This window comes from Coffea arabica, chromosome 4c (genome assembly GCF_036785885.1).
Source record: "Coffea arabica cultivar ET-39 chromosome 4c, Coffea Arabica ET-39 HiFi, whole genome shotgun sequence".
NCBI lineage: Eukaryota > Viridiplantae > Streptophyta > Magnoliopsida > Gentianales > Rubiaceae > Coffea > Coffea arabica.
In genome coordinates, this window is record NC_092316.1 from 3,658,304 (window position 1) to 3,678,368 (window position 20,065).

General features: G+C 36.8%; 2 protein-coding genes across 2 annotated transcripts; one reads left to right on the plus strand and one right to left on the minus strand.

The window, feature by feature from the left end:
- Positions 1-6,420: 6,420 nt before the first annotated feature.
- LOC113739919 (glycerol kinase) lies at positions 6,421-9,107 on the minus strand. The gene is made up of 4 exons (XM_027267335.2): positions 8,850-9,107; positions 8,517-8,738; positions 7,243-8,209; positions 6,421-6,768 (listed from the first exon to the last, which is right to left on the minus strand). The coding sequence occupies exons 1-4, from the start codon at positions 8,981-8,983 to the stop codon at positions 6,523-6,525; spliced, it is 1,569 nt and encodes a 522-aa protein (XP_027123136.1). The 5' UTR covers positions 8,984-9,107; the 3' UTR covers positions 6,421-6,522.
- Positions 9,108-14,004: 4,897 nt separating this feature from the next.
- Positions 14,005-19,188, plus strand: LOC113739634 (pyrophosphate-energized vacuolar membrane proton pump-like). The gene is made up of 8 exons (XM_027266899.2): positions 14,005-14,367; positions 15,492-16,066; positions 16,153-16,532; positions 17,004-17,090; positions 17,188-17,518; positions 17,841-18,251; positions 18,406-18,465; positions 18,555-19,188. Exons 1-8 carry the CDS (start codon positions 14,127-14,129, stop codon positions 18,756-18,758), a joined length of 2,289 nt encoding a protein of 762 aa, XP_027122700.1. The 5' UTR covers positions 14,005-14,126; the 3' UTR covers positions 18,759-19,188.
- Positions 19,189-20,065: the final 877 nt, after the last annotated feature.

Genomic DNA, 20,065 nt, shown 5'->3' on the forward strand with positions numbered 1-20,065 from the left:
TTTGTTGACTTATAGGCCAATTTGATTTTTGTGTCATTACTTTTCCATTCTCAGAAGATTTGTTTGGTTTATGGCCAAGAAAAAATGCAAGCAAGTATAGATTTTCTCGGCTGAGGTGACATTTTAGTACAAGAGTAAAATTAATGTACTTTGATTTTGAGTGGACAACTATAATCTTAAACCTATAACAACATATATTTATGGAGGGAGACCTTGCACCATATATGCGATTAATTTGCAACCATAACAAACCATTTATGGCGGGGAACCAGTCCATCAAAGTTTGGATGGATGCATGCATACAACATACTGCTGCTGTCTTGGATGTGTAAGAACTAACTCACAACTTTAACACAAGAGATTAATGTCAGTAAATCAAACTGTGATTTGTAATTATATATTTTTCAACAGCTGTGTTACGCGAATAAGAATATATAACCCGAAGAAATTGCCCTTGTTTTTTTTTTTTTTCAACACATTAAATATAAAAATATTTTTTAATCCCAAATTTAGTAGAAACATGCAATGAAAAAAAGAGGATAAGTACAAATATGCAGCACCAAAAACATAGTGGAATAACGTATAAAAGAAACATCATGCTTAAAACAAATACTACAAGGAATAGCATTACTAAAGCGTCGGTTCGTTTCCTAATCATAATTTTAATTTCAGAAAACAAAAGAAATTTAATCTACATTATATAGAAACAGACAATAATGTAAACTCTAAGAAGTACCATTAATAGAATGATAATTGATCAAGCTGGCAAACCTTGAGGTGTAGCGAAATGAAACTAAAAAGTCTTGTTGGATATACGAAGTTAACTTCTTCAAATAGTTTTGTTGTCTTGATTTACCAATTTTACATACGAAAAATATATTTGTGTTTGGATTGCATTTTCCATGATTTTTCATGGAAAAAATACTGTAGCGATTTGATGTATGCGAGGAAAAAGGTAACAGGAAAATATGATCACGAAAAACGACGTAATTTTTTTGACGGAAAACAGCAATCCAAACAACAAACACCCAATTATGAGATTCAAGCACAAGCGACAAGACCTCTTACCCGAGTTTAACATATTGTTCCTAATATGACTAGACTTTAAATATGATTATGAACTATATATGACAAATCTTCTTATTATATGATTTGTGAACGTAAAATCATGTTAGAAAATGTTAATGTTGCTTAATGTATATTCCAACAACTTATACAGCAAGTCTACTGATCAAAGCATTTATCCGGCGGGTAAAATGCAAATTAAAGGAAACTTTACCAAAACCTTTAAACGAACTGATAGACGGCGAAAGAGTGCAACCTTGTACTTTTGGAAGCATCAATAGAACAGTTGTTGTATTGAAGGCAATTCGTTACGAAATCATTTTGATGCCACGGAATTGAAATGATCCAGGGAAGTTTCTCAAGAATTGCCTGAAGAATAATAAAACAGTGGAAAGTTGGATTGAGTGTCGATTGGGTGAAAAATGGATGGGCACCAGGCTAGTAGTAGGCAGGGTTGAATTTGTTGCGTGGGCTGGGGGCGTTAAGAGCTGAAAAGTTTGAAAATGGAAGAAGCGGAAAAGAACAATAAAATCAATGGGGAATTTCAATTTAGAGCTAGCTAAGCTAGCTGGCCATGGATGAGTCAGCGGGGCGTTGAAACGGGAAACGAGGAAGACTTGGCAGCACCCACCACAGTGATACATTTGCTCAGATTCCTCATCTCATCTTCTTCCATCCCCGGGACGTACGGGAGACTCTCTGAATATTTCTCATTCCTCCTCTATCTTCTTTCCACTGCGCAACATAGCTGTGCCAGAGAGTTACCCTTATCCTAACACGCAACTGTAAACTAATCCATCCCCTACCCATGAATAGAAAAGAAAAGAACTGTAGACAAATCCAGCATCCGCTGCATTTACGAACATATAAGAAAGAAGTTACTGCACTTCTTATCAGGTAAAAAGTAACTCCAAGACTACTTTTTCATGAGCATAAGAAATCATTGAATTTCATGGTACATATCAGTTGTATTTAACATTTTTGGTTACCAAATTGATATAATAATAAAAAAAAAAACAAGTCAAAACCAAGTGTCTGGTGAATCTTTTTACTTATTCGAAGTCACTTTTGTTTCAAATAGTATATCAACTCCTCAATCACTTAGCATTATTTTTTTGATGCAAGTAATATTGTGGTTCTTGATGAACTTCTGCATATAAGTTTGAAATCTAAGAACGTATGTAGTACGAAAACATGTTAAGACTATGCGGCAAAAATAGCTTTGCTAGTAATTCGTTTACTTGTTACACTAGGGCACATTTTTACAGCAGTTGCACCAGAAAAGTTTTCAACAAAGGACCCTGGTTTCTTCCCTATCGTTTGCGTGAAGGAAATGAACTTTGAAAATGGCGGTCAAAAAGATGCGCCATTCTTGCATTCAGTTCCATTGCTTGGGCTTTGTTTGTACTATGTTTATGCAGTTTCTTTGCTTTACACTTCTCTTCCGCTTCCATGAACGATCAGTTGCTTTGCTGGGATGGTTTTGTTTTTGGTTCCAGACTTTGTTATCTTATCTCACGGAACCTTTCTCTTTCATAAAATTTGAATTCTTGGAATGTTTCGCTTCACATTATCCAATCAGTTGCACCCTTCTTCTTAGTGCCTGGCGCCCTTCTTCTCAGTGCTTTGCGTATTTGCATTTTCGTACATCTCTTCCACTGCTGTGTTTTCGCGCAAAATCTTAGGTTGTATTTGGATTGCATTTTTCTGGATTTTTTTATTAAAAAATTACTGTAGCGATTTGATGTATGTGAGATAAAAAAAAAATGATAGAGAAATGTGTTCATGAAAAACGTAGCATTTTTTCAATGAAAAATGACTGTCCAAACACCGATACAGTCACACGGTAACTAGTACAAGATAGCTAGGTGAAAATTTGTGCTCTGATAGCTTCAAGGAAAAGCAAAAGATTCACTGCCAAATTATCAATTTTCTGTTTAATTTTATTTTTAAGTAATGACAATGAGTGATGGGATTTAAGAAGCGAGGATGACGAAGAAGAAGGATTTGAACTAAAAAAAATTGTTTAATTGCTATTAAGTGACAAAAATCTAAACACGATTGCATAATTTAATTTTGCAATGCCAAAGTATGAGAACAAAGTAGCATTAACTAATTGAGCAACTAATTGTGATGGGATCCAAGAACCTTAATTAATCATCATTCTAAGCCTAGACATTAACGGGCGTGTATCCATTGACAGATTCTAAACGAACAAAACAAAAACAAGAAACGAAAGAATCTATTGCAGTGGTCAAAAACTTAAGTTATTTCGTCCAGGCGTTGCTTTGGAATTCTCAACAGCGCAAGACTGATGTCAACGCAATGCTCAATCATAAAGAGCCCTGTGTGGAAGACAACATGATGGCATGGCTGAATATGTCGCCAAGAAGTTTCAAGCGGACTGGTTATTGAACTGACGAAAGATCAGAATATTTACACGTTCATGTGCTCGAATTCTAAACAAGCCCACCCCTGCTATGATTAAAGATATAACGAACAAAAGGTGGATTGAAAAATTAACACCAAGCCATGTATACATGTCTCCAAACCCTGTGGCTGTGAGGACGGCGCACTCATTATTGGTTCAAAAACATAATAAAGATATGCACTTCAAGACCAATTAAAATGGTAAGAGAATGTATATACACATATAGTGGCCTTGAAAAGAAAGCAAAATTTGACTTTTGAGAATATTTACATTCCCATTTCAAACTCCCCAAAATATTCTATATATGTTGCACAGATTTTTTTACCTTAATCCACTTGATGAGCGCCGTTATTTTTTATTTTTTTTTTTTGTTTCAATCACATCCACAATTACTACCAACTTTTTCATGAGTAGTTATAAAACGAACCTTTTAACCATCGAATTTTGGTTCAATGACCACCAAAAAGAAATTTATGTTTGAATTATAAGTCGGAGGTTCAAGATGAAATTTCAAAGGAGATGCCAGACACCTCTTTAATCCAGTCAGGTCTGCATATTTGCTAATCCGTTACACAACCTTTTTAGGCTCCTCCTGCTTATAAAATATGATAGATTAAGTTATAAAAATATTATCATTGCAAAAAATATATATATATATATAGATAAACTAACTAATTCCTTTTTTGCAGAAACATGGCAGACGAAGGAAGCTCATCATCGTACCATCCAGAAAAGAAACAAGCAAACAACTGTTTGTTTGGCGAATACTCATCTAATTGGGTGCAAACCTCTGACGGAGAACTAAACAACAATCAAACCATTGATAAAGGCCAAACATCAAATTGGGATTGGATTCCTGATGAATCAACCTCAAATTGGATACCTGATGAAGCAACTTCAGACCCGTTCCAAGCTATCGATGAAAACTCAACAATAAGCTAGGTTCAGAAAACTGAAGATAATGAAAATCCATTTTTAATTCCTGGGGACCCTACTACTCACTCCTTCCAAATTATTCATACATATATATATATATATATATATATATATATATATATAAAAGAACCTTTTATTCTTTTTAAACTTTGTGGATTCTATTTTAAGTATCATCATGATATGATATAGACTGACTTTAGTGGAATCAGTCTTCACTGATTACAAAATGGTATTTCTTTTCACATTTTGTCTGTTATTAACGTAATTTTAAAACAAAAGAACTACTATTATGTCAAGGAATCAGTTGATTAAAGTTGGAACTTACAAGGAGAGGAGCAACTCACAAGGTGAAGCCACGCTTTACTTTAGCAACCCATCTAAAGAATTTATTAAAGAAAGAAAGAGAGAAAAAAGAAATACTACTATAGGCATTAGAGAATTGTATTATGGTGTTGCTCCAAAAAAGCTTTGGACAATAGACAAATTCATTTTCTCAAGTATACTTGAATTAGGGAAAATGCAAGAGATTGCCCACCTGAATAGGGAAAAGGGCAAAACTTTCCACCCAAGTTCCGCTGCTTGTACGCGATCACAACTCTCTCGTGATTTCTGTTTATGATCCAGCACCGAAGAAGACAATGAAGAAGGAAAAATCCTAAGATTTGAATGACCCAAAAACAGGATGGTTAACTTCCAAGTAGTTGAGTTTCGTATCAGCCCATATTTTTGCTGCTCGGGAAGCCCACCTAAATTCATCCTTCTCTCTTTCGATAAATAAAATAAATGGTCCAAATATGTTGTGTATGCATATGCAACATTTGCCTGCCTGAAGCATTCAGGTCAAATTACACATTCTCATTTGTCCCGGGACACTAATTGTATGTATTTTGTGATTCTTATCAAATAGTACATCATTTTTTTCTAACTCAGGTGTTGTCTTTAGTTCTGCTAGATCTTCGAGTCTTTTGTAATTGGATGGAAAAAATATGGGTGTGCATTTGAATCTCCCTTTCTTTCTTACATTTAGGGCCCATTTGGATTGTCGTGCTTTTGATTAAAAAGCACTTTTAAGTGCTAAATGTACTTTTGGGCCATTTAATAAATATCATTTCGTAAAATTAGGAACGGAGGTTTTGATGTTAAAAGTACTTTTAATAAAAGCTTAAATTTAGTGCTTTTATTTTACAACCGCTTTTGTGTTTTTAAAAAATAAAATATTTAATTTAATCATTTTATCCTCTATTATGAAACTAAATGAAATGATAAATACATTTAAAAATCTTCAAATAATAATAAAATTCAAATATCAATCTAATAACAATAAAATACCGTTATTTCTTGTCCAATAAAACATGCGTAAAAATAAAAAAATAAAATAAGCTGGAGTTGAAGTGATTCATAAACGAGTACTCATTTATATCCATTATTCAATTATAATCCGCCGAATCCGCTCGAGTCATCCATTTTGACACTTCTAGCCTTGAGGATAGGTGTATGTGTGTTCCACTGCCCAAGGTTCATTATAATGCATTAAGCCTTCTTAAAGCAAGTATAACCATATCCTGGTACTTTAGAAGCTTGAACTTGTAAGTCTTGGGACGAATGAAAGTAGCCTGTTGGTGCGCCAGAACAATTGTCTGGTCATCCAAGGTCTATTGATTCCTCGGTATCACAAGAACTTGACAATTTACATGGCTCCGGATGCAAGGGTAATTTGGCTTTCGGAGACGTCGGCTGAGCGTTTCTGTGTGTTTATTAACAGTATGGAGTACGGACACTTTTTGTAACCATAAAATGCATGGCAAACAAACATTTGAAAGTTGGAACTCTATCTATAGGCATGCAGGACTAATGGCGACCTAAACTGTATCATACTGCAGAGGTTTAGCAAAGGTATTTGTGATTTGCGATTCAAGCATGGTTATAAAATCAGGTCCTTTCTCTTTTCCTGCAAAGTAGTACCGAAAGCGAGGTTCAACCGAAGAAGATCAAGGAAGTCATCCGAAGTAGCTTTATCAATGAGGGAAACGAAGACAATAAGAAAAGATAACCGAAAGTTGAGAATATGTCACATTGTAGGCGAGGGATAATTACAGAGATAAATCAGCTAAATCAAAAGTTCGTGAAACAGCTTTGCACCAAGATTCCACTTTCTTCTTCCTCAATCCTTCCTCTAGAACTGGTTGGAAGGTAGTCGCTTTCTTCATCTTTTCCCCAGCAGAAAATATTTCATCTTCTGTCCATATGCCAACGGCTAATCCAGCCGCATAAGCTGCTCCAAGTGCAGTTGTTTCTATGTCAGCCGGTCTCACTACTGGGTTACCCAGCAAGTCCGCCTGCAGATCATTTTTAACAGAATTGAATTTTATGATTATGATGCTTATCTAGCCACACAAGAACTAATGTTTCCATAAACTATCAACTTAAGACAGAAAAAGTCAGGAAGCAGATACAAGGAACATGGAAAATAAAGGCCCAAGGAATATCCATATAAATCAACTGAAAACATCAAAGGAGCACCAAAAATTTCCCCTATTACCACAGGAATACCCTCCAGCAGTAAAGAGTCAACAGAACAGACATACTTTTGTTAACGCGATTGGTTTTCTATGTACCAAGCCAACATGGAAAATTCTTTGTTTTTGACTAAAGCTTTCATAGAAGAGAACAGATTGCAAACTCGTCAAGTGTAGGTAGATATTCAGCAAGTAGGGATACTATAAAGTTGACAGCAACACGAAAGTTTGAAATCCATGAGTAATTGACAAATGATGCAATTTGATCTACAGATTGAACGTGGAAAAACCTACCTGAATTTGCATCAGAAGATTGTTCACTGTTGCACCTCCGTCCACTCTAAGTAAAAACTCCCCCTTTTCATTTTTAGTCTCACCGGTATCTCCAGCATCTTTGTGCATGGAATCCAAAACATCTTTCACCTGAAAGCACATGCTCTCAAGGACAGCCCGAGCAATATGTGACTTGTTTGTAAACCTTGTGATCCCAATGCAAACTCCTCGGGCATCATCACGCCACCAGGGAGCAAACAAACCATTAAACGCTGGCACGAAATAGACTCCACCAGTCGAGTCAACCTTCGAGGCTAACTCCTCAATTTCACTTGCACTGCTAATTATGCCAAGACTATCCCTAAGCCACTGAACAGCCGCCCCAGCAATAGCGATGGAGCCTTCTAGAGCATAGTTGGTGGGAGCTTTTGGCCCAAGCTTGTAGGCCAAAGTGCTCAATAGCCCATGATTTGACTTGATCGTTTCCTCTCCTGTGTTTAGAAGTATAAAAGCCCCCGTACCGTAGGTGCTTTTGGCCTCACCCTTCCGACAAGCTTGCCCCAACATTGCTGCATGTTGATCACCAAGACATCCTGCTATAGGAATTCCAGTAATCGGCCATCCCTCAGTGATGTTTCCAATGATCTCAGAGTTACTAATGATCTTTGGTAAAATACCACTCGGAATTCCCAATGCATCCAACGTAGGCTTATCCCAGTCAAGTGTTTTCAGATTCATCAGCATGGTTCTCGATGCATTGGAAATATCAGTGACATGTAAACCATTTCCAACCCCCCCTGTTAAATTCCAAATTAACCACGTATCTATAGTCCCGAACAGGGCATCCCCTGATTTCACAGCCTCCTTGACAGCATCAACATTTTCCAACAACCACAACAACTTCAAAGCACTAAAATAAGTGCTTATCGGCAAGCCACATGTGTCGACAAAGTGAGTTCTTCCCCCAGGTAACTCTTGCTCCAATTTTCTACACAAAAACAGATAATAGTACCAAAAGTCAAACCAAGCAAAAATAATAATTATAGCTAATTATTAAGCAAAGTCCAGAATCATGATCAACCAAATCCAATCTCACGTAGAAGCCATTCAACTATGGACAAATACGGGATATGCAAAATATCAAATGTTTGGAAATCCAATAAAACATTAACAGCTAAACTTTTACCTATGCCATAAACCAACAAATTTCTCGATCCAAGAGTACAGTTTTGAATCAGAACATCAGATAAACCAAAGAATCAATAGAAAACTTCATTAAAACATTTTTTTTTGACCTGCAGATAGGGCTGGTACGAATATCCATCCAAACAACGGCATTGTAGAGCGGTCTGCCAGTGGATTTGCTCCAAACAACAGTGGTTTCCCTCTGATTAGTAAGGCCAATAGCTTTCAATCCACCATGAACATTATGTCCTTCTGCAGTCGCCTTATCAATCGCCTTGCTAATACAAACTCTGACGCTCTCAAGAATCTCATTGGGATCATGTTCAACCCACCTACAAAAAAACCCAATACTTAACCCGATAAAAAGATTGAAATTTTCACAAAGTTGGAGAGAAAAAATAGCAACTTTCTGATTATTGATATTCTAAAGAGCGGAACTTTACCCTGCTTGTGGATAGAACTGAGTGAACTCCAGTTGGTGAGATGCGATAGGTTTGGCTGATCGGTCATAGATGATGAATCTTGTGCTGGTTGTGCCTTGATCAATGGACCCAATGAAAACTTCTTCCCCAGGCATTTTTTCTTTCTCCTTCTTGCGTTTGGTTCGGGAGGAAAAGAGAGAGAGAGTTCGTTAACTCGGCTGGAGTCAATGAGTCAAATCATATAGGGGAGATGCGGGAAGGGGTAGAGGTTAAAGAGTAAAATGTGGAGATAACAAAGGGTAATTTTCATTGGGAATGCCGAAGTATTTATCCAATTACTTTATCTAAAAATATATATTTTTTTTATTTTGGAAACTGTCTCCTTCATTAAATATATTTCACTGAGAGCTACAGCTAAGTCAAGTATTAAATTTGCATATAACTTCGATTCTGATTGCATGATTTGAGGGAGTAAAAAAATGTATTTTGGGATAAAATGGAAAAAAAAATCGAACTTGACAGATTTTATGGAAATTCTTTGAACATGAAATATTTTTTTTGGACAAAACATGGAGATATTTAACTGCAACCTGAAAAAGTGGTTGTGCTGGATTTTGACTTCCAAAGTGCATCTACGTGTCCAGCCCGGACCTTCGAGCAACTAAGCAAGTCTCTATATCCTTTTCTCATTTGCTAATCCTTCAGTGACAGCGTGCGTGGAATCTTCAACGACAGCGTTTGTTTGTTGGATGGTAGGTAATAGGTTATCCAATTGCAATTAATTTGGAAGATTATCCAAAATTCTAACCAATCAATCTTCTTGGCTTCACCGATATTGAGGACATGGTGGGTCAGGCCAGCTTCTAGACACACACAAGTCTCCTTTCACTGATTTGTTATCGCCGTAGCCCGCGCTCAGTCATCCGAGTTATTTCCAGATAATGCGAAGTTCCCAACCAAATATTTCTATGTCTTTATATATATATATACTCCTTCCGTCCTATTTTAATAAATTTAATTTTTTTCACATTATTTAAGAAAGAAAGTAATTAATTTTATTAAAAAAATTTTAAGAATGAAAGGTCGCAAGTTAGAATACTTTTCATCACCTTTGTGTGTGAAAAATAAGTACGTATTAAAAATTAGTTTTTGTAACGGGTGTTTTTAGAACGCTTCTTATAACACCTAACATTCATTCGATCTATCATATACATACACATATTAACAATGATTATTATTTCTTGTATTTATACACTTTTCTTATTTAATTTTACCTATTATTTTTTATATTTATTTACTTTCTCTACTTAATTTTATATTTTCACAGATATAACATCTGAAACATAGATTAACGATTGCTCTACAGGCACCCGTTAGACACACTGTAAAAATCATAGTGTTAAAACAAACAAACAAAAAAAAGAGGAAAGAAAAAAATATATAGCGATAAGATTAGCCTTATTGTAACGTATATCGCGGCCTTTTTTTTTTAAATCTTATTGTAACAGATCGAGGCTCGAAAATAGCCACTGTCAATTGTACTCTGCTGCATTTTTGTATTGCATAGCAAAAGGGTATCATTTGCCATGTTTAAGGAACGGTGCGCAATGGTATGTGTGAATAAAATGGATCGAAGCATTTACGGGGGACCTCTTCCTTTCCAAAAAAAAAAAAAAAAAAAAAATGTTGGCACAAGGGCTGGCTGTCAAAGCTTTTCTGGTTGGTACCCAAATTTGTTCAGTCGAAAAAACTTGCAAAACACCGGTTGTGCATGCACGTTTTTTTAGCTTTGTTTGGTGGCGCATATTCGAATAACCTTCAACCAGCTTGGTGGTCTCTGCAATTATTTTTTTACATCTGGACGTACGTGACAGGTTGTTCTAAAGTCCAAACGCAGGGGAAAAAAGGAAAAATGCTGAAATGAGGTACCACCAAAATTCATCAAGTCTCACTCAAACGAGTAAAGAATAACTTTTTTTTTTTTTTTTGTGGTTTTGCAGCTAATAATTTGAAACTGATTCGATACCCTCATTCATTGGTGAGACTTGTGTGAGTTGGTGACGATGGAGGTCTATTTCTTGCGAAACAAAAACCTTAGAAACACTGCTGCTCTTTTACGTGGCCAGGTGTTTCACAATTATTGATCCATTCTCCAACTCAGACATTCTTGCAAGACGAAGGCATAAAGATAAAGGCGTGTTTGAGAAATGGAAAAAAAGTAGCCAGTGACGTAAACAAAAAGAGAATAAAGAAGTTTATGGCAGGCATAGGGATTTGGATGAATCTTTGCTCAGGTTCCTCCCAAAAAAAAAGGGGGAAAAATGGAAGCACGATTATGTCTCGTTCAGGCAAATGGTGCATCTGTCCACTGCCACTGGGTGAAGCTTTTGCTCCACCATAAGCAGAAAGGTCACAGGCTCATAGCGTAGCAATGATCCTTCAACGATTTACAATGTCTAGTTTTAGTAACTAAACTTCTTTTTTTTTTTTTTTTTTTTTTTGGGGGGGGGGAAGGGGGGATTGGTGGGCTCTTAAATTGTCATATTGCTGTTTCAAGTGACTCGTTTTACCCATTTCAACTATTTTTTTCGTTAAGCTAGTCAACAAATCCTTCATCTTAGTTAATTGCACCTACTTTTAAGCATTTTCATCTATTAGCTTCACAAAAAAAAAAGATTAAAAAATCATGACACGTTTAAATCATAGATACACGTGCGAGAACGTCTAAAATAAAAATTATGAATAATCATTTAGCTCGTATCTCTCGTATAGTCCTACGTCTCTTAGAGTAGCAGTATATTTTTTATGTATAAAAATGAGATCGTCTATACAGTATATAATGACTGAGTGAAGACAATTGGCATAAACACTTTTTATCATCTTTTGAACTTTCAATTTTACTCTTATAAAATTATTTTTCACTCTAATCATCTAATCACATTTTACCAATATAAATACTCATAACCATCCTAAGTATTGTAACTACCAAAAATTTTCATTAAATTTTTGTACAAATTTTGTTGTATGTAACAAACAAAAATTATACAAAATTGATTCATTTTAATTATTCTCTAATCGCACGCGCATTGGGTGTGTGCCGCTAACACTAGTATTGATTGGTTGAAGAGGGCTTAATCTAGTGAATAAGATTAAGATTTTAATAATCATAGGTTTTAAGTTTAATCTTCATTCACTTCTTACTTCTTAAAATACTAACCATCCTATGCTTTAAAAAAAGTTAAAATAAAAAGGGTTTAAAGAAAATGAGATACATTGATCAAACGGAGTCCACGTAAACCAAAAACAAGAAAATACTAAGAAATGCATAACTAATTTAGATGCGAGGTGTTAAGTTGAAGGGGTAAGTGGAAGGAAGAAGGATGATACGGAAGAATGAGTGTAAGTGAGAACTAACGGACTCAAGATTTTTTACTTGCACTTTAAAAATGAAAAATGAGCTGACAGGGTAAGTTGGCAAAATTAGATAAGAATGGGTAAGAAGATATGACACTTACATTAATAGTTGGACGATCAATTAGAAAATCCACAAGGAATAAAATTATTTAATTGTTACAACAAAACTGGAACATTTGTGGGAGTTCGGCCATTGATGCCGCGGTTTGTGCTTTTGCGGAGAGTACTGCATAAATGCCAAACTAGACCAGAAGATGATTAGACATCAAATGCCACTTGTACTTTTATACAGCGAATCACATCAATTGCCCCGTGCATTTATTCAGAAGAAGAAGACGATCAAGACATTTCGCAGGATTCCTAAGCGGATTGTACAGTTCAATTATCACTTCTAGATACTGAAATTTAATTATTATTATTTATTACTTCTATCTTTTACTTAGCCATGAGTACTGTTTGTTGGTCACATGCTTTGCATTAAAATATATGTATGCCTCTCAAAAGTTCGGAAAAGACTTTGGAGACTGAAGATAAAATTAAAATTTTTATAAAAAAAAAACAAAAAGATTATCCGATGCTGTCTGTGCACGCCATTCAATACCGCGTAACGACATCTACCGCTCGACCACTTCCAAAAAATGCCATCCTTTTTTTTTTTTTTTGATTCACAAAAAATGCCATCTTCTTTATCCTACGATACAACAGACAAAGCAACTCTAACCTGTTCACACGTCCATTGCCGGCCATGCACCCCCACCCCCGTAAACCGTAGAAGTAACCTTCTTCGAGATGATTAAAATCCATCACGATCCATTCATCGGTTGGTGCTTGTCCAAAAGGGCTTTTCCCCTCAAGGGGGTCATCCTATACTCAAGTTAAATGCAAATTGTCTTTATTTATAACTCATGTCTCACGACTCAATGGTACCACTATATGATTTTTTTTTAAAAAAATAGTATTGAAAAAGAAACTTATTTCCTAATTTATTATAACATTTTTTGAAAAAGAAACTTGTTTTCGAATTTATTATGATACCTTTTTAATAAGTAAGAAGAGTTGAATTCAACATCTTTTAATTATATTTTCTTTCATTTTAACATCAATCAAACTTTTTTTCTAATTTATTATAACATAAATAATGTTATAAAAAATAAAATCAAAGAATGATCCACCTGATTAGTGGCGAATAATGGAGAAATCTCTTTAATCCTTCTTACAAATGTTTTTATCCTTCCAAGAGCCCCACTCAAAATTTGGAGAAAAATGAACAATAAAAAATGGAAGCCCCCGTTTGAAGCACAAACTATTATATGTCCCGCGAGCACTCATTAGCTACTTGTACTTTGCCATCATAGAAAGCGCATGGCATTTGATAGTTGCGAGGAGCACGGAATAGATTCCTCATCACCAACTTAAAAAGCTGAAACGAAAAATAAATAAAACAAATAAAAAAAAAAGAATTGAAAAAAGCCAGTGCGTGTAATAACGCGCTGCATTTAGCCTGCATTCCCGCTAACTCTTTCCCCTTTTAAAAAACCTAATGCAAGGCCATTTTCTCACCACCTTCACCATTCGCCACCTCATCAACAATTCCACACCGCTCGATCATATGGAGTCTCCAACTCTCTAAAACCTCGATCAATCTGACGGTCCAATTGAGATGCCCCACGATCGCTTCCCATAGACCGCGTTACACCATATTACTCCACCTTATCCTGGGATTTTCTCTCTCCACCGAGTATAAAAGCCTCGGCCAAACCCTTCCATTCTTCACAGTGTCTGTGCCTCACTCCGTCTTGGGTTCTAGTTTTCTATTTATCTTTTCCCTGTTAGTTTTCCGGCCGGTTACTCCGGCGAGTTGTCTAGAGCTTAGGTGAAGGAAGGATGGCGTTGTTGCCAGATCTAGGAACGGAGATCGTGATTCCGGTGTGCGCTGTCATCGGAATCATCTTCTCTTTAATCCAATGGGTACTCGTCTCGCGCGTGAAGCTCTCACCGGAGCGAAAAGAGGCGAATAATAACAGTAAGAATGGATTCAATGATTGCCTGATTGAAGAAGAGGAAGGCATCAATGAACAAAACGTCGTCCTTGAGTGCGCCAACATTCAGAGCGCCATCTCCGAGGGTAAGATTTCAGCTGTCTGGATCTCCATGGTGCATTTTTACATCTAATTCCTCTTTTTTAGCTTAAATTGTTTGAGCTTTTCATTGGATTTATAGATCTTTGGTGGAGTTCTGTTTGTTAGCCTGAAAGTAGAGGAAAGATCGAAAGAAAAGTTAAAGTTTCGTTGTTTTTGCTTAATTTAGTTGCTTGTGCTGTAATACTGATAATGAGTGATTAGTACAAATTGAATCTTTGTACTTTTGAGTGATTGTTTTGAGTTAATTTTTTTTTGTATAATTTCTTGGCGGTCATGGAACTATATTGATAATTTGTATCTTATTGGCGGCGAATGTCGGGTTTAGGGTTTCGGGTGGGAGAGGTGGATAGTAACGAGGTTATGGCGTATTTACGTGATGCTGAGGTGGCACTTTGGATAGATCTGATATAGGGAACTGAATACTTTTGTTGTAAGTGCTGTGACTGTAGTTATTTTGTGATAAGTGTACACCGCGATTATTGGAAGATTGGATTAATATTTAATTGGTAAATACTGTGAAAGATTAAGGTTTAACTGGGGGAGTTGATTCGCCACTATCTTTTCCTGGTAAAGCTTTCTAGATTCGTGCTTGCAGTGTTGTAATTGTGAGAGACGGGTTCTTTATATCTTTAGACTTAGGACATCTGCATTTTTCTGTTGATTACAAAAATTCTTGTGTTTTTCATGCAATTGGTTTGTGGATCTGATGATAAATTTCACTGGAAATTTTAATAGCTGGGGTTCTGGTAATATTGGCAATTTGCTTATCAATGACCTGCATTGCTAGGAAGTTTTGGCTGCTCAAATTTTGAACTTTATTGGATACATCTTTGGTTAATATCTGACGTTATCTGACTTGCCTACAAATTTTGTACGGTTTGATGAGTTAAATTTTTACGTTGACAACCTTAAAAAAAATCTACAGAGGCTGCCTTTGATTTTTAAAGAATCCAATTTTTCTTTTTGGTAACAAGGAGTATTAGATTTATAGTTTAATTGCTGTTTCTGGATGTGATCATCTTCTTGATTCTGGAGTAGAGTTGTTGGTACTGTGTTCTGTTTCATGTTTATTAATGCTACAGACTGAAGTTGTGCTTTATTGTGGCAGGTGCAACATCATTTTTATTCACTGAGTACCAATATGTTGGTGTTTTCATGGTTGCTTTTGCAATTCTCATCTTCCTCTTCCTGGGCTCTGTTGAGGGCTTCAGCACAAAGAGCCAGCCATGCACATATAACAAGGAGAAATTCTGCAAGCCAGCTCTTGCAACTGCTGCCTTTAGCACTGTATCCTTCTTACTTGGTGCTTTCACCTCGGTTATTTCTGGTTTCCTTGGCATGAAAATTGCTACATTTGCCAATGCAAGGACAACTTTGGAAGCTAGGAAAGGTGTTGGAAAAGCTTTTATCACTGCATTCAGGTCTGGTGCAGTTATGGGTTTTCTGCTTGCTGCAAATGGCCTTCTGGTGCTCTATATTGCAATCAGTCTCTTCAAGCTGTATTATGGGGATGATTGGGAAGGCCTTTTTGAGTCAATCACTGGCTATGGTCTTGGTGGATCATCAATGGCTCTCTTTGGCAGAGTTGGTGGAGGAATATACACCAAAGCTGCTGATGTCGGTGCTGACCTTGTTGGAAAGGTTGAAAGGAACATTCCTGAAGATGACCCCCGGAATCCTGCTGTAAGTCAAGAGTGCTTTCTTGATGTTAAAGCCTTTGAATGTCAAGGGGAAAGTTGACTTAAAATTTTTTTTCTTCTACTTTGCAGGTGATTGCTGACAATGTTGGAGACAATGTCGGGGATATTGCTGGAATGGGGTCTGATCTTTTTGGTTCATATGCAGAATCATCATGCGCTGCCCTTGTTGTGGCTTCAATCTCCTCATTTGGAATCGATCATGACTTCACTGCCATGTTGTATCCCTTGCTGATTAGTTCCATGGGGATTCTTGTCTGCTTGATCACAACTCTTTTTGCTACTGACTTCTTTGAGATCAAAGCTGTGAAGGAAATTGAACCAGCATTGAAGAGGCAGCTTATTATCTCCACTGCTATTATGACTATTGGAATTGCAATAGTTACCTGGACTTGTTTGCCCCCAACATTTACAATCTTCAATTTTGGTGCTCAGAAGGTTGTGAAAAACTGGTAGGCATTATTTTCATATTGAAAGTCAACAAGGTTCTTTGGAAACATAATTCTCATATTGTTTTAGTTGATTTCTGGAGGAATTGTTATGTCCCTTGTGTTGTTGACAAGCTGACTGATGCCTTTTGCCACCCGGTCACTGCTTTGCTTCCTGGATATAAAATCCCCTCACCCTTTGTTTTATTCTAGATAGTTGTCTTTGGTTCTGTGAATCATACCATTGGAGAAAAAATTTGTCGTGGAGCTTTTTGCCTCTTTCCATTATTTATCTCGTAGTTTCTGTTTTTTATTTTTGAAGGGACACAACCTTAGGTAATTTCAATTAACGTTTATTGACTTTTGGTGGTTCTTTTTCTCTCAGTTTTACTATCCGAGTTTCGCACTCCTGTCAATTTTGCAGCTGCTATCACGATTAGACATCTCTGCATGTATTCATCCAGATCGAGACTGACAGCTTCTCTGGTTTTGCAGGCAGCTTTTCCTGTGTGTTGCTGTTGGTCTCTGGGCTGGGCTTATCATTGGTTTTGTCACGGAGTACTATACCAGCAATGCATACAGGTTTCCATAAGATGAGCATTTTCTTTTACTGCCTTTTAATGCAGTGCTTCTTAGTAAAAACCTGCTTGACTGTAGTTACTTTACTTCAATTTTGCAGTCCTGTGCAAGATGTTGCTGATTCCTGCAGGACCGGTGCTGCAACTAATGTTATTTTTGGCCTTGCCTTGGGATACAAATCTGTCATCATCCCTATTTTTGCTATAGCAATCAGCATTTTTGTTAGTTTCTCGTTTGCTGCCATGTATGGTATTGCAGTTGCTGCTCTGGGAATGTTGAGCACAATTGCTACTGGGTTGGCAATTGATGCTTATGGTCCCATCAGCGATAATGCTGGAGGCATAGCGGAGATGGCTGGAATGAGCCACAGAATAAGAGAAAGAACTGATGCCCTTGATGCTGCTGGGAACACCACCGCTGCAATTGGAAAGGTATCATGATATTTCCTTTTGTGGCCTTATTGCCTTTTGATGTTATTATCTAAACTGCGGCTGAGTGATATTATCTGATGCATTTTGCTTGTTAGGTTTACAATCAGCAATAGCTTGTTCTTTGGATCCCAGGGCTATTGTTCTTCTCCAAGAGTGTGTAGTGTTTATTTTTGGCGTTACCTTTCGTAGTTTAAGGCACATCATGTGAAAAATATCAGTGACTGTAGCTGGGCTCTTGTGCTTCATTAAATTGAACCTCTTGTTGATGGTTTTTTAGTGCTTATGCATTCTTTAAAATTTTACCCTTTTCATTTGTTTCCAGGGGTTTGCTATTGGATCTGCTGCTCTTGTTTCGTTGGCACTCTTTGGTGCCTTTGTCAGTCGAGCTGGAGTTTCAACAGTTGATGTTCTGACTCCAAAGGTCTTCATTGGTTTAATTGTTGGCGCCATGCTCCCATACTGGTTTTCTGCTATGACGATGAAGAGTGTTGGTAGTGCTGCACTAAAGATGGTTGAGGAGGTTCGCAGGCAGTTTAATACTATTCCTGGTCTCATGGAGGGCCGTGCAAAACCGGACTATGCAACTTGTGTCAAGATCTCTACTGATGCATCTATCAAGGAGATGATTCCACCTGGTGCTCTTGTCATGCTTACACCCCTCATTGTCGGTACCTTCTTTGGTGTGGAGACTCTCTCTGGTGTTCTTGCTGGATCTCTTGTTTCTGGTGTCCAGGTATGACATAATTTCTTGACATAACGTTCATTGGCTACATGATCTGTTGCATGGTGCTAAGGTCATTAAAGTTTTTGATAATTCCTTTTTGTGAAGCTGATTTGAGGATTGATTCTTGTTAATTTTTGCTCTTTTGCACGTGATGTTTACACAGATAGCAATTTCTGCATCTAACACTGGTGGTGCATGGGACAATGCCAAGAAGTATATTGAGGTAAATATATGGCAAATGGCACTACAGTGATCACATGATTTATAATATTGAGATGGAATTGATGTTATTTAATTTTGATTTAATGCTAGGCTGGCGCTTCTGAGCATGCGAGAACCCTTGGACCCAAGGGATCTGAACCACACAAAGCAGCTGTTATTGGGGATACCATCGGGGATCCTCTGAAGGACACTTCAGGGCCTTCACTTAACATTCTTATCAAGCTCATGGCTGTTGAGTCTCTTGTTTTTGCTCCCTTTTTTGCCACTCATGGCGGCCTTCTGTTTAAGATATGATGGGAGTGATGAACATATATCAACTGGGGACAAAGATGCTATCCTACTTTTCAAGGCAGCTGTCTATTTTAGTCTCCATCTTACACCACCCTTCGCTTCGTGAATTTCTCCCACAATCAATTAGCTTCCAAGTTAGTTTATAGCTAGTTGATCATTATTTTTGACGAGTCGATGGTGATGATGATGATAATTGTGATCACTGCAGAGTTGAGAACAGATGTAGTATGACAGTTTATAACAGTTAGATTCCTAGCTTCTGCTGTAACGTCATTATTCTTAGCTGAAAGCAATAGCATGGTGTGGCTTATACTTGACTGTTTGCTTAGAGTTCAGAACGGAGTCTGTTGCTTGTCTTGTTTTGTAGTATTACTTTTTATCCTCGAAAGAAAAACAAAAGATTTTCTGTCATTGAATGCATGGCGTTTTGGCATCCCGAGTTACTTTGAAGTTTCTTTTTCAATTCTTTTTACGGTTACTATTTTCTTTCTTGGCTGGTGGCTTTCTGTATTTCCAACATGTTCTGTAATTGGTTATTGCAGCAGTGTGTGTGTGTGTGTTTTAAAGCAGTCCTGCAATGCAATGTGTTATCAAATTGAGTTCGCAGGAAGGCCCGTTTATGTGTCAAGAAAATCTGACTGTTAGCTGCGAGCTTAGTGGGTCAAATGTTGGTTTGAAAGTTGATGTATGAAATTCCGGTTGTGTAAATCGAGGGGCGCACAATTTTTGGACGAAGCAAAAGTTTGAAGGAGTGACGGCTAACAAACAAGAAACCTACGAAAAGAAGACCCAAAAGAAGGCAAAAAACCCGAGAGAGAGAGGTCCGCTTCTCTGTTCTGTACAACACAAACATTAATTTGAATAAAGGGATACAAATCAAGGGATCCCTCTGCGTGCATCTCTCATACTTTGTATTTGCCTCACTTATACCTAAGTAATATTTGCAGATTGAGTAGTAGATGCAACGAAACCAAGAGTTTCAATACGACGTTGCTCATTCTCATTCGCTGTAGAGTTTCTTCTCATTAAAGCTGATTTAAGTGAACACGAGTGCTCTATCTTATTTGTTGTATGTATGCATGTATGTATGAAATTTAATCATTCATCTTATTTGTTGTATGTATATATGAAATTCAATCATTTAATCAGTAATTGAAAATTCGAAAATCAAACTTCAATATGAATTATTATACCAAACTTTAAAAACGAGTTATAAATGGATTTCACCCATATCTTTGTGGCGAATATTTGATATCCGATTTAAGTTGGATTCGATCTTTCGGTTTTTTTAAATCAAAATATTGAACATT